We start from the raw sequence: 16,584 nt of genomic DNA on the forward strand, positions 1-16,584 counted from the left end.
CTTAGGAGTATCTGGAGATCCACCCATCAGTTTAAGTGTCTCTGTCTGGTTGTTTGTTGGGGAAGGTGGAAGGGTTGAGCTTGAAGCTTAGGTTTTCTTGTGTTTTGCTGGTTGTGGGCGTGAGCCTTATCCATGTTCCTAGCGTTCTGAGCTGCAGGGATTTTTCCAGGCAAGTGGCCTGACTGAAAGTGGCTCCTGAGCACAGGCGCTGTGGTCCAGACACCCGTGTTTGCTGAGAGACTCTGGAAGGAGAGTAGAGGAAAGCCAGATGGACAAGACAGGAGACCCAGCTCAAGAGTGGAAGAACCAACCAGTGCCCCCCACACCCCCATGGCCAGATGCAGGGGATTAGCTCTACTGCTGCACTGAGGGTGGGGTAGGGACTTGGCATTTGGAGGCTAGAGGTCTCAGTTCACCAGATTTTCCCAATGCAATTGCTTATGCCAGAAAGCAATGGAGGCGACCAGACCTTCAACCCTTGCAGCCACCCAGAGTCCTCTGCTAGTCCAGTCTGCAGGGAGGCTGTCAGGGTGGAAAGGGCATGGGGCCCGAGCCTCTTCCTTCCCCAAGTCCCTTCCCTTCTCCTTTGGATAGATGCAAAGCCGAAACTCTGGCCCTGCTCGCTCAGCTGATCTGTGGCTTAGGTAGTTTCATGTTGTTGGGATTGAGTTTTGAACTCGGCAACAAGAAACTGCCTGAGTTACATCAGTCGGTTTTCGTCGAGGGCCCCAGTCCACCTTCCCTAACTAACCTTTCCTTCCCCTGTGGGACTCTGCCCCCACCACCCCCACCCCAGACAGGGCAAAGAGGATGCAGACTGAGGAGGTGAGGAGGTCAGGCTGTGAGTAGGGCCATGGGACAAATTCTGGACAGCCCAGCTTTACAACCATCTCCCCCTCAGCCTGTCCCAATCTCTGCAACTGAGAAAGAGGCCCCCCCCCCACCGCCATAGCTATTGTCTCCTGAGCCCAGCTGATAGAGACAGACAAAGAAGGTCCAGCCAATTCCAAGGAAATGCAGGAGTTTGAGTTTGGCTTGGTAGGCCAGCTCAGTTGGGCATCAGGGTGGGGCAGAGTCAGTCATTAAAGGAGAGAAAAGGCTCCTAGAAAGACAGGGAGTCTGTGAAATGATTCTCCCCTGCCACCTTTGGAGAGAGAGCAGTGCTCCCTTGGAAAGTGGAGATGTTGATATTCCAGGAGTTAGGGAACTATGGGATCGGTGGCCTCTTCTGCCCTCCATCCCTCCATCTCTGGAGAAAGGACGCGTGTGGGAAGTAGGTAGCTTACTGGAGAAACACCAAGTCCAAGTGGAAACCTTCCCAAATGCGCCCTGTTGAGGGCAACCGCTCAGCTCTGGCCTGTCTGGCTGTCTGTTACCGGTAGGCCTTGGTCTGTGTGTCTGCTAGTCTCGGTGGCTGCTAGGCATTTGCCTGTCCTTGTGTTCTGTGGAAATGTCTGGGTAAACAGACGCTACCAGCGCCCACTGTTGCCATGTTGTTAAGAAGGCTGTTGGCTGATGTAAGGGGCAGAGGGGGGTCTGAGTAATAAGAAACTTTACAGATCTTCTTAACTCTGTTGCCTCCGCTTTCTCAGTTCTGTCTGGAGTTGGTTTCTACAGACAAGGATCTCAAAAAAGATTTCTTGGTCTTCAGAGGAAAAAATGGGGGGCACGGCGTGGGGGGATCTGGGGAAAAGCGAGACAGGCAGCTCTGTTCTCAGAGACAGAAAGGACCAGAGGAGGTCTTGGGGACTTTTTTCATAATTATGATTCTGAAAGCAGGGAGTACAATCATGTCTCTAACAGACTTTCGTGGAGAATTCTGTATTCTCAACATGGTGTCCTGGAAGGAAAAGGATGTGACTTTAAATGCATTACATGCTTGTAGGTCTCTTTTTCTATCTGTCCCTTTTAGGCTTTCTGATATTTTAATATCTCTGAAATCTCTCTCTCTCTCTCTCTCTCTCTCTCTCTCTCTCTCTCTCTCTCTCTCTCTCTCTCTCTCTCTCTCTCTGTGTGTGTGTGTGTGTGTGTGTGTGTGTAATTAATTTGACTTCTATGGACATTGGAGGACAAAATGGGATGAGACTGCCCTTTCTGTTGGTCTCGCTGTTCTCCATCCTTTTGTGAGAGGAAAATTATCCAAATCTCTATGGCTCCCAGGGAAATCTGGAGGTTTCTAGAAATATGGGGTGGTGGAAGATGTGTAAGGGGATTCCCTGGTTTGGGAGCCCATACCGTCTCTAACTTCAGAACCCCAAGGCACAGCCAGTTTGGATAAAGAGAGCCTCAGGCTGGAACAAGGTGTTCAAAAGCACTTGGCTTAAAGAAGTCGCCCCATGGGCCAAAATTTTTCAATATAAGACTTCTGTGCCTGGAATCCCTTTGCCCCTATTTCCATTTCAAAGATGGTGTGCTTAAAGGAAGGTGGCCACAGAGTCAGGGGTCAGGGCACTCTCCTTCCTGGATCTGGAGAAACGGACCGAGGTTTCATAGGGCCAAGGTGAGGGCCAGTCTGATGGTCAGCGTCCACCTCGGGGGCCCTGGGACTCTGGCTCATGGCTAAGGCGGTTGTAATTATTTATTCGCTTCGCTGGAAGGGAGTCTTCAGAAGGAACAGCGTGAAGAGGAGGGAAAAAATTATCTCTCTCGTCTGAGGATATTAAGATGGATTTTTATTTCTTAAAGGACCCTCCCCGCCGAGAGCACATAAGCGTAAACTTAATATATGCTCCGCAGCCCAACTCTAGAAATCGCAATAAAAGTTAAAACCTCCCCTACTGGTTTTTTTTAATTATGATATGGGAAAGGGGAGCAGGATTTATAGAGCTGAACTCTCGGCGTGTGTTTGAGACTTGCGAGAGAAGGAGAAAAAGGCAAGAGCTTGCCAAGGAGAGCCTTGGTTTCTGAGATGTCTCTCAGCCTGTGGGGCTCAAGCTCAGCCCAGCTAATCCTCTGTGACCTCCCTAGGACCTCGGGCAATCGGCCTTGCCTCCGCTCACTCGCTGGGAGATACAGCCCTTCCTGGGAACAGGTGACGTTTAAGGCGGCAAGCGGGAACAGGGGGAGTGTATAAACGGGAAGGCTAGCGCACAGAGCTTTGTGTGAGTCCCTTGCTGGGGTCGAGGTTTGCCCAAGTGTAGCCCAGTGGATGGCTGGATTCGGAGGGGTGTCTGGCAGGGCGCGAGAGCCGGGACAAGGTGGACTGTATGTGGACATCGGTCACTGAGCGAGCAGAGCGGACTTCTGGGCTGTGGTCAGCGGCGAGCCAGGCAACCGGATGTTGAGTCTGTAGGAAGGACCTTGAGGTCTGTTGGGTGTTTGGGCTGCTGTGCGGCAGCAGCCTGGGAGTGTGGAGGGTGCGTGCAGTGTGCTGGGCGCGGAGGTCAGCGTGGGCGAGGCAGTAGGCCCCCCACACACCTCTGTGGCTGCTGGGCTGTGTCCTGGAGGACTAAACTAAGGTCGGACCAGTGATCAAGCATGAAAATAAATGCAGTTATGGGTCTTTCCCCCGCCCCCTCCTTCTCTCTGTATAAGAGGTCCTTTCTTTTTTCTTTCGGAGATACCTGGATTTGGTCCAGAGCAGGTTGCCCGCGGGAGGGCCCCGCGAGCGGCGGCGTGCGAGGGAGGGAGGGAGGGCGAAGGAGGGAGGGAGGGAAGGAGGGCGGGTGGCAGCGGCTGCGGTGGCCAGGGCTTCCCTCCCTGTGCGGGAGGCGGCTGCCCTGGGTCTGTGGCCGTGGGAAGCCGAGAAGCAGGTAACGGAGGCTTCCTGAGGCGGGATTGGACCAAGCCCAAAGTACCGAGTCTTCCGGGCCTCTGCCTGAGGCCCTGGCGGGAGAGAAGGTAGGGAGATCGACGCCCGCCAGGCCTGGCAAGGAGGCCTCGGGATGTTCAACCTGTGTCCTGTGTATGATTTCAGCCTCACACTCATGTTGTGAGTCTGTCTGCCTTGGGAGGCGCCGCTTGCCTGTCTGTCTGAGACTTCCCAAACCCGGCATTCCTTCCAAAGGCTCAGAAAAATTCGTCGTCGGAGTGTGTACTTTAATTCATTGGATTCTCTGTAACTCGGCGGGGCTGACTACCGCACCCCAGGTTGGAAGGGAGCTTTCTTCCTGTTTTCTGGATGCAGAGTCCTCTGGCTCCTTCGGCCACCGGCTGGGTTTGGCTCGCGAGTCGCCCTGATGTTTGAAGCTAGACAGCTCCTGGTCGCTTAGGGAGGGCGGGAAGACCCGCGGCTCTTGCTTCTTAATTGTACTTCGAGCCGGTATTGTCTCTCCTTTCGCCATCTCCGCTTCCTCAGTCTGGGCTCCAAAGTCACTGCAAATTTCCTTGAGATACATATATCACACAAAAGATCAGGTAACAACGTGCTCAGAGCCATTGAGAGTCAGGGCACTGAGCAACCCTGGCTCTGGGACGTCTCCCTCCTCCAGCCACTCCCCAGGCTGGAAAAACAGACTGTGTTTGGGGAGCCGGAAATAACCCCGTTTGCTGCGGAGCGGCAGGGCGGGGGCGCCGGCGCGAAGACAGGGCCCAGCAGGCCATGGCGTTGAGAGGGCCACGTTCACAGGCCCTGGGGGCTTCACGCTTGCTGAGCTTGGGGGCCTGTCTCCTGGTGTGGTGGCAGGGATCCCAGATACCCACCTTGGGTGGGGGCAGCACGCGGGTCTCCTCGCTGCAGGCAGGAGAGCTCAGTTTCTGCTTCCAGCTCAGGCCTTAGCTAGGAGGAGTTGTGTGTGAGTGTGTTTTTCCCAACAAAGAGGGATCAGGAGAGATGGGGGGGGGGGAGAAGGCAACCAGGGAAGGGCGGGGAAGGGGCGAGGGCAGCGGAAGGGCTAAGCGAACCCATTTCAGGGGCAGAAGAAAATGAAAGCGAACGGAGCTGGGCCTCCTCGGTTCAGGGCGTGTGCTAGGGAGCAGAGAGCCGGCTCCCTGCCCGCGGCCGCCCAGCTGGCCCGCTGGGGGCACAGGCAAAGCCTCTTTTAAATTTAATCCGAACTTGACGGTGTGGATTGAACCGGAGGGAATTTAAATCATTAAAAGGGAGACGCTCGGCAGGGGGAGGGGGTGATGACTCTAACCTATCCGTTTGTCTGTCCTTCCCACGGTGCTAGCTTGATTGTGGTCTCAATTGCCCAGGTTTGAGGTGATAGAGGAAGTGCGCCCCTCCTCCCTTCAGGGGGACTCCTCTCCTGTGCCCATTGAAATCTGTTGGGGGGTGGTGGTGTAGGGTGAACGGAAAGAACTCTAGTAAATACAGAAAAGTCAGCTAGAACTGAGCTTTCTTTGCCTCTACTCAGCAGTGACTCCCACCTTTCCCCCTGGTCTCTCGGGTTGCCCCAGTAGTGCTAAGAAAAAACTGAAAGGAGAGGTGTAGATCAGAGTCTTAGATTAGAACAGGAGATCAGCAAGAGTAATTGAACCCCAAGATCAGACCTTCCTTCTTAGCATCCCCCAGATCCTTGCCCCCCCCATCTACATGCCTAGCTTTAGGGGAAACTTAAAAGCCCACTTCCTAGCCCTGACCTGCCAGCCTCTAAATATGAAGCCTGAGAGATATAACCCACATGCAGGGCCTGAGCCTAGCGGGCTCTGGACCCCCCAGTCTCTAACCAGACCTTAAGGCTACCTCTTTCTGAGAGGCAAAACAGAATGGGACCTTGGTGAGGAGGGGCCTGTGGGCGAGGCTTGTTTCCTGGTCCACAGCTGTGCCACACTTCTGAGTGGGGAGGGTCTGGAGTTCTTGCTCCCAAAAGGAAGGACGGGCAACAGTCTTTCTTCTGCTTCCTGGGGGATTTGATAGGCAGCAGGGATCCCTGGGTGGTGGTGCTCCTGACCGCCCAGCTGCTGCAGCCTCTGCAGGGTAGGCAGGCTGGATGTACAGGCTGCCGCTCAGTTGAAAAGAAGGCGGTGTTCAAAGGAGGAAGAGAGAAGGCAGGGTCTCATTACCGCAAAGATGTCTATAAGAGGGGCTTCTCCAAATAGAAGACGCCCATAGTAGAGGGTCTGAGGACTTCTGTTTGGGAACACTGGGGTAGAGACAGAGAAGCCCTATGCCCAGTGAAGATGCAGAGGAAGAGCAGGCATGTGTCTCTTTCCTCTCCTGTGCCTTCCTCTTTACTAGAATGTGTCTCAGCCCTCAACAGCCAGAGTGACTGCTGGGCTAATGTCAGATTTTCGGAGGCCTAGAACAGGTCTCCCAGAGGAGTAGGAAAGGAGGCCTCTTACTCCTTTGTGTCCAGACTGAGTGGCCGCCGCGCCTGGAGCGGTCCCGCGGCAAAGCCGCGGCTAGCAAGAGAAGTGCACAATGCCATGGCTGCTAACCAGCCTGAACCCTGCCCCATCCTGCCGTGCCACGTCGCCTTTCCCTCCCTTGCTTTTTGAAAGCCTACCTTTCCTTGCTTTTAGGTCTCTTTATCTTGCCTGGCTTCTTTCCCTTAATTCTTTTTTCCCCCTCCTTCTTTATCTTCTGTTTCTTCTTCCTCCAGTCTGGTGCCCTGTTTAAGTTGGTCTGTCTCAGGCTCTGATGCTCTTAGGCTCTGTCCCCTGATGTCTTCTTGGTCGCATTCTGGCCCCGGGCCCCACTGAAGACTAAAATGCCTGTGCTCAGCTGCCAGCAACCGCCCAAGAGCCAGGCAGGGTCCCCAGTCACCCATGGCTGGGGGAGGTGCTGACTATGCTAGGGACTTGGAGAAAAAAGCCTCTGCAATGGGACTGGAACCTCCTGTCTCTTCCTTGAACTAACTAGTGAGGGAGATTTTTTTTGATTGACAGCTTAACATGACTACCTCAAGGCCAAAGAGATACTCTGTTTCTCACTGTAATTTGGAGTTTCCAGCCAGTCCAGCCCCAAAGAGAAGACCTAGACAGCTGAGGAGAATCAGTCTGAGGCTCTGAGTGCCTCTCCCTAATTAGACACTTCCCTGCACACACACACCCCATGCCTTGGGGGGAAAAACAAAAAACAAACAAACAAAAAACAGCCATGGTATACAGAAAGGAAGAGGCAGAGGATGGGGTCCACAGGGATTGGGGAGGGCTCCTGTGGGTCTTGAGCCTATCTCTCCAACTTTCTTGCCCCCAAAACAGACACCCCATCCTATCTGGCACTTCCTCATGTTGGAGGAGATAGAGGGAGAAATGTAGAAACCCAGCCCCCATTCCCATCTCACACTTAGAGTTTGGTCTGGTCCAAGGGACTGGAGAGAGGAAGAAAGGTAGGCTCTAGTGGGTCTGGGAAAGCCTCTAACCTGCTGCCTCCAAAGCCTCAGCTCCTGCCTGTCTCTCCTCTCATAGGCTCTTCCCTTTGACCCTGAGATTGTACTCTTCCTTCAGACCCATTCTACTCTGCCTGGGTGCAGCCAAATCTCTGAGGGTATCACCTGTCCCTTTATCCCCATAACCAACCTCTTCTCCCCTGTCCTGCACCCATACTGAGGATTTCTCTGCCTGCCTAAAGCTCTCCATTTGCTAAACCACCATGAGAGGTCTGCTGAAAGCCTAGGGTGTGTGTGTGTGTGTGTGTGTGTGTGTGTGTGTGTGTGTGTGTGTGTGTGTGTAGCAAACCCCATATTCAAGGGGAAAGGTAGCAGTCAACTTATTGGGAGGTGGAATCCAAGTTGTCTGATATTTCCTCTCAATCATACTGCCACCTCCTGAATTTTTCCACCCAATCCCAAAGAAATCGCTTTCTTCCATGCCTCCGTTGCCTTTTTCCCCCGTTCCAAAAACAGCCTACAATTTTATTTAATGAAAGACACATTTATGAACAATCAAATGATCCTCATAAAATTTTTATTGAAGGACGTAAAAACAAGCTACTTGCCCACGACCGAGGTCGCTCTCTCGATTTACCCGTTCTCACCCTGGCACTCTGAAGACAGAACCTCCGAGTGACTTCTTTTGGGGGGGGCGTGTCGCAGAGATGAACCTGGGGGCAAAGGAAGGTGAGCAGGCAGATGTGATGGGAATGCCCCGCTTAAGTTGTGTAGCTCTCCTCTCCACTTCTTCAAGCTGGCATAGAAACAGAGACAATAAATTTTAAATAAAGGCTTGTATGTGCCAAAGCAAGAGGAGACTTGTGAGGCTCGTGGTAAAGGTGTGTGAGACCCCAAGCTCGACTCCTCCCACGCCACAGACCACCTTTTCCCCAGCTTCCCACACCCCAGATTTGGGGAGCTGAGCTGGCCAGTGGCAGAGAACTCTCCCCTTTTCCTCTGTCCCTCCCTCCATCCCAGCTTGTTCAGTCTCCTCCCACCCTCCCTCCCTCACTGCTGGTGCTGCTGTTCCTGAAAGAAATACATACATACACAGTATTTTAAAACGCATTTTTAAAAGCCACGTTCCGAACTGACAATCGCTGATCTCCGTTCACTCAGAGACCGCAGGAGCGTCCGGGCCGACAGAGACAGATTACGTCAAGAAATAGTTCCTCCACTTACCTCGTCCGGCCTCCCCGCCCCTGTGGGGCTCCCCAGCCCGTTCAGCTCTAGGGGTCCAGGAACCCTGGTTTCTGGAGCTGGCATTTTCACCTTGTTTTTTTTTTTTTTTTAAACCCTCATGATAGGGGGAGCCATCTGCTTTTGGCTGCACATGTCAGGGGGGGGCTTCCCTGATGAGATATGATTCGTCCTGGGGAGGGGCTGTCCGGCGCCTTGGGTCCAGAGTTGCAGACCGCCAGGAAAACGCAGGTCGCGGGGATCAGCAGAGAGAAGGGGGTGGTAAAGGGGGAAAAAAGCAAGGGGGAAAAAAGCCCCTGCGCATTGATCCGCGCCGTATTTTTGGGTAAATACGATCACGTGGGGGCTGGGGAACCAATGAGCTGCCGGGAAATGGCTGGAAAAATAATTACCTGCCTTGATTGTTCTGTGAGCAGATAAAAAGTACATATACAGTTCATACAATAATCTTATGTATGTAAAACCCTGTTACGATGTCGGCGACGGGGCCCATCAGTAACTATTACGTGGACTCGCTCATCTCTCACGACAATGAAGACCTCCTAGCGTCCAGGTTTCCGGCCACCGGGGCTCACCCTGCCGCCGCCAGACCCAGCGGCTTGGTGCCGGACTGTAGCGATTTTCCGTCCTGTAGCTTCGCGCCCAAGCCGGCCGTGTTCAGCACGTCGTGGGCGCCCGTGCCCTCGCAGTCGTCCGTGGTCTATCACCCTTACGGCCCCCAGCCCCACCTCGGCGCCGACACGCGCTACATGCGGACTTGGCTCGAGCCGCTGTCCGGCGCCGTCTCCTTCCCTAGCTTCCCGGCCGGGGGCCGTCATTACGCCCTCAAGCCCGACGCCTATCCCGGGCGCCGCGCCGACTGCGGCCCGGGCGACGGCCGCAGCTACCCGGACTACATGTACGGCTCGCCCGGGGAGCTGCGCGACCGCGCCCCGCAAACGCTGCCCTCGCCCGAGGCGGACGCGCTGGCCGGCAGCAAGCACAAAGAGGAGAAGGCCGACCTGGACCCTAGTAAGTTGGGAGCAATTTTCCTTTACAACCGGCGCGGGAGGGGAGGGGAGGCCAGGCGGGGGCAGCCGGATTACAGCCCTTCGGAGCGGCGCGGGCAGAGCAGGAGAGGGGTGAGGGCGGGCGAGGGGGTGAGGACTCAATAAAAGCGAATTACCTTGGGGAGCTCTCTGGGGCAGGAAGGTCTGAGAAGGGGCCCAGGCAGCCAGGTTGAGGGAGGACCAGTTAGAGGGGCTCCTCTCCTAGGGATTGGCTTTGAAGGAAAACCCCTGAGTCCCTCTTTTAGGGCAGGCTTTTTGGCTCAGTGGTCACTTTCTGGTGGGGAAAAAAATGCATACCGGGACAGGGGCTGAAGATCATTTTGTGGTTTGAAAAAGGACAAGGCAGAGGTGAGGAGGACGCTTGGAGCAAAGGGAGAGAAATTACCCCTACCTCCCAGCCTGCTTGTGGGTCTTCATCCCACTAGGAATGTCTACAACACAAGGTCCATTGAATTCTTCCCCAGGAGAAGAATCTGGGGGTGCACACCCTAGGAACTTAAGTCAGGACTTCCAGACGTAAGTGGGAGAGAAGTAAGGTCCGAGTTTTCTTAAACTTGAAAGCCCACTTTTAAGAGTCCAGAGGAGAAAGAGTTGTGAGGGGGGTTAGGACTGTGGAACAGGAATTAATTTTCAGATTGAAGAAACACACACACACACAGAGAGAGAGAGAGAGAGAGAGAGAGAGAGAGAGAGAGAGAGAGAGAGAGACAGAGACAGAGACAGACAGAGAGACACAGAGAGAGGGAGAGACAGAGACAGACTGAGAGACACAGAAGGGAAGACTGGGACACCAATTAGGGCAGCAAGAGCATTCTGAATGCTGCATAGAAGAGAGGGTGACTATGGTAGGTGGAGAGGTAGGGGCAGGTGTAAGCTGCAGGGTCAAAGAAGGTGGGGGTGAGGACGAAGAAGAGGAAACAGCAGGGGAGGGGTGCAGTCCTCTGGGTGTGAGGAAGTGTCTCCAGAGGGGGGATCCTCAGGAGGAGACTTCAGGAAATCTTTTCCTCTACCTCCATAAGGGGCCAGGGCCTAATTATACCCCTCTGAAGGCTTCCCTCCCTGCCCTCAGCTACTCCCATAAACCTGAAATTGGAGGGTTGTCTCCTGCAGAGCCTGTCCTGGGGCTGGCCAGAAGGGGGATGGACACTTGAGTCCAACAGATATGGGGAAGCCTTTCTCCAAGGCCAGCAGCTCTCTAAGGAGAGGTTTCCCCCATCCTAACATCACCCTGATAATTCGCCTCAGCAGGGTTGAATTCTGAGCGGGAGATGGGTACTGGAAAGAAGTGAGGGTTTAGGGTTTCTCAGGGTCAGGAAACAGAACTGCATCTCAGGACTTTGGTCGTGGGCTGTGAGAATGGGAGGGGGAAGATGGGGGGGTTGGAAGGAGAGGGACCTTGCTATAAAAATAAAGAGCAAGAGAGAGAAGCGTTTATGGGCCTATGAAACGGTTGGGAATTTGGACTTTTTATGAGGATATTCTCAAATTACTACTCTTGAAGCTGAGGACCAGACTATGGGGGCTTTGGTAGCTTCAATTTTACTACAGTTTTAGGTGCTGGAAACTGAACAGGGGGAGGGGACTTGGGGCAGAATGCAAAAGAGAAAGGAGGAAATGCCCCAAGCCAAAAAAAAAAAAAAAAAAAAAAAAAAAGTGTCCAAATTCAGGTTCAATTATTGAGTTTGGGGAGCTTGACTAAGCCTAGGGGTGGGGTGACAGAGATACTAAGCTGGAAAGGGGACGCTACTGACCCTTGCCTGTGTTTGGCCCTCCAGGCAACCCTGTGGCTAACTGGATCCACGCACGATCCACAAGGAAGAAACGCTGCCCCTACACCAAGTACCAGACGCTGGAACTTGAGAAGGAGTTTCTCTTCAATATGTACTTAACCAGGGACCGTCGGTACGAGGTGGCCCGGGTTCTCAATCTCACTGAGCGGCAGGTCAAAATCTGGTTTCAGAACCGGAGGATGAAGATGAAAAAGATGAATAAAGAGAAAACCGACAAGGAGCAATCCTAAGCCCTGCCCCAGCCTGCTGCCTCCGCACAGCCAAGGGAAACACAGAAACCCCACAAAAATGCCCCAACCCAGGCGGGAAAAAGCACGAAAAGAAAAGGAAAGAGCAAGATAGAGAAAAGCCCACCATCTTTAAAAAAGAAAAAAAAATAAGGAAGGGGAAAATGCAAACTCTTGCGATGTGGGAGGGTTAAGTGTTGAGAATTGGTGTTTAGAGTTAGTTCTATCCATCGAGGAGGCAGGAGAGAAGCCGCGTTCTCTTCCCCAGCGCAACCGAAATAAATGACACACACAAATGTGATTTTTTTCCTTCTTTCTTCAGAGAAGCCAGTATTTGAGAATATCTCTCTCTCTCTCTCTCTCTCTCTCTCTCTCTCTCTCTCTCTCTCTCTCTCTCTCTCTCCTTCCTGGGCCATTCCTTCCTGGGCCTTGGGCGCTCTGCGGGCACATTTCTTACAAAAAGACACACACAATGATGATTCCCAGCCCAGAGCTGAGGGATGAGGACCGGACTGCCTGCACTAGCAGGCTGGTGCCTCAGGCATGTACAGAGCAGTGTTCTTCTCGCCCCAATGTCCCTGTCCATCTTCCTGTAAAGTGCTTTTGTTTGTTACAGTAGAACAACTCTGTTAATATATTGAAGACACTTAAAAAAAAAAAAAAAAACCAGAAACCCAACTACATCTAGTTCTCCTCATTTTTCTCCTCCATGGTTCCGTTGAAGAGTGCTTAAATACTCTAAGGGAAATTGGAGCTAGCCGGGGAACTCCTTCTACCACAGAAGGGCAAATGCCTACAGACTGGGCAGAATGGGAGTGGGGGCGCCCGGGGAGGGGTGGAGGCTGCTGAGGCAGAGGCCTAGCTCGTGCATGCCCCGGCTGGCTGGCTGCCTATGAGTTTCCCAGTGCCTTGGTGGAGCGTGTGGGGAGCACTGCATGAATGGTTTTGCTGGCTGTAATTAATTGTAATAATTTATGAGTACATGAGATTGGAGAGAAGAGATAGGTGAAGATGAAAGTTGGGTGCTGGGTGAAGGCCCAGACTGGTTTCTTGCTTCCTTGTTTTGATGCTGTGGTGCTTTCAGGGTTGGCTGAGAAAGAAAGGGGAGTAGATGGTCAGCTAGGAGGAGAGGCCATGCAGGCCTCAAGAAACCCTGGGGGATGGCACTAGCTCTGAGTGCTGAATGATAACCGTGGGGAATAAGGAGGAGGAAGGAAGAAATGAAAATACAAGGAAAAAAAAGACAGAAGGATGAAGAAGTGGGAAAGAAAGGGAGGAGAAAATGATGAAAGGGGCGAAAACAATATAAACAAAAATGGTGATATATAGTCAGTATAAACAAAATTAGTTTCCTCTCAAGGAATTCATTCCCAGCTCTCTTCTGCGTCTCCTTTTCCTCTCTCCTCCCTCCCACTCCCTCCCTCCCTCTCTCCTCCTTCTCCTCCTCCTCCTCCTCCTCCTCCTTCTTCTTCTTTCTCTCTCTCTCTCTCTCTCTCTCTCTCTCTCTCTCTCTCTCTCTCTCTCTCTCTCTCTCTCTCTCTCTCTCTCTCTCGTTTGAGTATTAATCAGGGTGACTAAGGTCACCTAAGCAGCACTCCTAGTGAGTAGTGAGGCCAGACTCCAAAGAACTGGCTAGGCATTAGCCAGTAGTGGGGTACTCTTTGGTGGCTGTATGACCCCAAGCACAGAGGTGTTGATACGTATAGGGTTGGGTGACTCCACTGCACCCTTTCTAGAACCTTCTCCCTCTGGAGCAGTTGTAATGGGCTAATCAGAAGCAGACAGCGCTGCGGAGTCTGCCTCAGCTCAGCGCCCCTTTTCTCAGAAATCCCCCAATCTGGAAACTATTAAAATTAGACTGTTTGAAATATAAGCTCTTTAATATCTCGGGCTGTCCACTCTGCCAAGGACACAGGGTGTCGCTCTGAATACTTGGAGGACACCACCTAAAAGAATATCATTGGGAGGTCTACTGTGTTGTTCCTTCCAAAGCATCCCCGTCAGGATTGGTAGACACTTATAGTGACAGTCTCTGCCTATTTGAATTTCTGTCCTCTTCTTCCAATTTGAAGGGTTGGAATTTTGTTTCCTTAGCATTGAGGGGCCTGCAATCAAGAGGCAACAACGGATTTAGCGGTCTTTAATGCACTCACTCTTTCCTGCCTGGGAGACTTCACTCCCACTCCTTGGTCTTTTGGAAAGCTACTTCGTCTATATTTCCTCACTGCCTCATTCTTCCATTTTGGCCTTTTTTGCTGTGTGGTAACCCTGGCTTCAGTTCTTCACTTGATGAGAACCAAGTCCACCCTTTCTCTCCCTTAGTCTGGGCCAGCAGGATGTGGGTTTCAGGCCTCTCTCCCGGCCTAAGCTCAGCACTGTTTCCCGGCTTCCACCTCGCTGCCGCTCCAAGGCCCTGACGCCCCCTCTCTGCGTCCATCACCGTCAGCGTCAGCGTGGCCGGCTTCCTGAAGCCTGCCCTCTGAAGCAGGCCTTGCTGCCGGCAGGAAAGAGGGCCTCAGAGCTTTTGGACCCCGGAAGTGAATACAGAGTAGGCCCACCTTTTAATCCCGATTTTCCAGCCTCCAGATCAGGATTAGATTCTATTTTATTCCTTGCTATTTATGAATTAAAACAACATGACACACATCTGGGGAGAGAAAGGAAAGCACGATAGAAGAGAGGGGCTAGCAAACGCCCTCCTCCCCTCTTCATCCCTCCCACCTCTCCTCTGCTCCTTTGTCGGAATCACAAAACCCTAAAGGTTGTCCCACTTGGAAAGGCAGAGGATAGGTACATTTCCGTAGCCCAGAAATGCCACTTTTATGGCCCTGTTTGTCTCCCTGCTCTGGGTTCTGAATGGAGCCGAACAAAACAGCAGTGCGGAGCTGGCTAGACGTCTGGGCTTAATTGTTTTATGGTTTAAATAAGGTGCGCACTTTCCTTTGAAATCGGATTATAGGAATGTTTTGTCTATGGCTTACGAAGATCAGGACCTCTCTGGCTGAGGGGGAGAGGTGAAGAGCGCGCAAGCTCATTCAGGAGATGGGCTACAAACCAAGGGGTGGGGGCAGCCTGGAACAGAGTCCCACCCTAAAGTCCTGCAGGCGGCGGAAATAGGCTGCGGCAGGGTAAGAGGGACTGGAAGTTTAGGGTGCGTGCTTGGAGCAGAAGGTCGTGAGATCTTGGGATAGAGTGCATCCGCGTGGGCAAAGGGATTTCTAGACGGGGGGGGGGGGGAGCCTGAATGGAGGAAGATTCCAGCCATTCTTTTGCGGCCGGTCTCTTTATTCCAGAAAGGAGGGTAACAAGAAGAGGACAGTGTGGAACCTTTCGCAAGGTTTATTTTCAAGAATTTAGAAAACCAAAGAACAGAGGCAACCGCCAGCCTGGGAATCCTTCTCCTTTGCACCGGTTTAGAGGCTTCTCCCTCCTAACTTGTCACCTTTTAGCTCAGCTAAAAGACCGCTACTGGGTTTTCCTCAGCCAGATTGCATTGGAACGAGTGGACGCGAGGTGGCGCTGTTGTTCAATGTTAGAGACAGAGGTCGTACTCAGCCCCCCCCCCCCCCCCCCCCGGGCGCACTGACATTTCAGGCTAGTCTGGGAGCTTTGGCCAGAACCCTGGCTTCTCCTAGCTTCGGGGTCCCACTGCCTCTGAACAAATAAACCCTCTCACCTGCGGGGTGTAAATAATTTGTGAGTGGCAGCGGGAGATGAGCCCTTGCTCTATTGGAAAGCTCAGGAGGAAAAAGAGGGCAGGCATCAAAAATAATCGCTGGTGGAAATGAGGAACAGGTAATTAAGACAAAAAGGAGGAATGACCCGAACAAACGAACATAAGAACATAAACCCGTGGTACCTAAAAGGGCGGTGCAGGCCTCGTGCAGAGGGACAGAGGATGACTGCTTGCAGTTCCTTTATTTCCAGGCTCAGAGAGCAAAATAAACCAGAGACGTGTAAGAGAAAATAAATATATAAATAAATAAATGAAATCTGAGAGAAGCTTCCAAAGAGTAAACCAAGTCCGACCAAGGTTTACAGGACTGATGGGTTCCCAGACAGGCAATGGTACCGCCACACTCAGGATACTCACATTCCAAGACACAAAGGCCCAGAAGAATAGCTCTGTAGCAGGTTTTTTTTTTTTTGCTGGACCATAAAATCTGGAAATAGATTCCCCACCCCCTAAAAGATAAGGCACAGGCCCCAGAGAGGATCCCGACCCTCTGAGCCTCCTTTTTCCAGTCAAAGAAGAGAAAGTATTTATGACAGTCCCCAGTGTCAGATGCTAGGAAGCTATAATCCACCCTGTTCAGCTCTGCACTGAGCAGGCTCCCTGGGATCGACAAAGCTTGAGCCAAAGATGCATCGCAGCAAGCTCTGGTTGGGTGGAGATGCTCTGGGATGCCCTCCACTGCTCTGGACCCCAGGGAGGCTGCAGCCCTGACCTGGACCCTTTCCTTTTGCTGCTTCAGAGCTTGAGCTTGTGTCCAGGAGTTTGGGCAATTGCTAAGTTCAACAGCGGTGAGTTCCCTGAACGCAAAAGATCCCAATAGGGTCTCTTTCGAGGACACCAGTGAATCTCCTTTAAAAAAAAAAAAAAAAGTGGCTGATAGTACCATTTCCCCAATAATTGTTTAAATAAAAAGACAGGGGAGAGTTGCTCTTTTATTCCATCCCACTGCTATTCTTTCCTTCATGCTCAGGGCCAGCCCAGAGTTGGCTCCATATGGGGTGAGAAAGGAAAAGATCTGGCTTTCTAACCACACCCTACTTCACCCAACCCAGAAACCCCAGGGTGTGGGACAAAGTAAGTCTTTTTTCCTTGATGTAAAAACTTACAAATGTATATGTTTATCAAGCATTATGTGCCTGGTATGCATGTGTATGTACAGGCATGTGAGTCAGGAAGGCCAGTGTAAAGTGAACATTACACTTGGTGTGTCTTGTGTGTGTGTGTGTGTTCTAAGTGTGTTCCAAGGTGGCCTTGTCACAGTCTCATATACTATAGAGGAAGAAGACAGGAAAAGCATTTATTCATCTTCATTCATGAGCACAATAG

The 16,584-nt window shown here is 52.2% G+C and overlaps 1 protein-coding gene across 1 annotated transcript; it reads left to right on the forward strand.

The window, feature by feature from the left end:
- Positions 1-8,745: 8,745 nt before the first annotated feature.
- Positions 8,746-11,669, forward strand: Hoxc9 (homeobox C9). The gene is made up of 2 exons (XM_051160469.1): positions 8,746-9,467; positions 11,281-11,669. The coding sequence occupies exons 1-2, from the start codon at positions 8,930-8,932 to the stop codon at positions 11,523-11,525; spliced, it is 783 nt and encodes a 260-aa protein (XP_051016426.1). The 5' UTR covers positions 8,746-8,929; the 3' UTR covers positions 11,526-11,669.
- The last annotated feature ends 4,915 nt before the right edge of the window (positions 11,670-16,584 follow it).

Source organism: Acomys russatus, chromosome 17, assembly GCF_903995435.1.
Source record: "Acomys russatus chromosome 17, mAcoRus1.1, whole genome shotgun sequence".
Classification (NCBI taxonomy): Eukaryota; Metazoa; Chordata; class Mammalia; order Rodentia; family Muridae; genus Acomys; species Acomys russatus.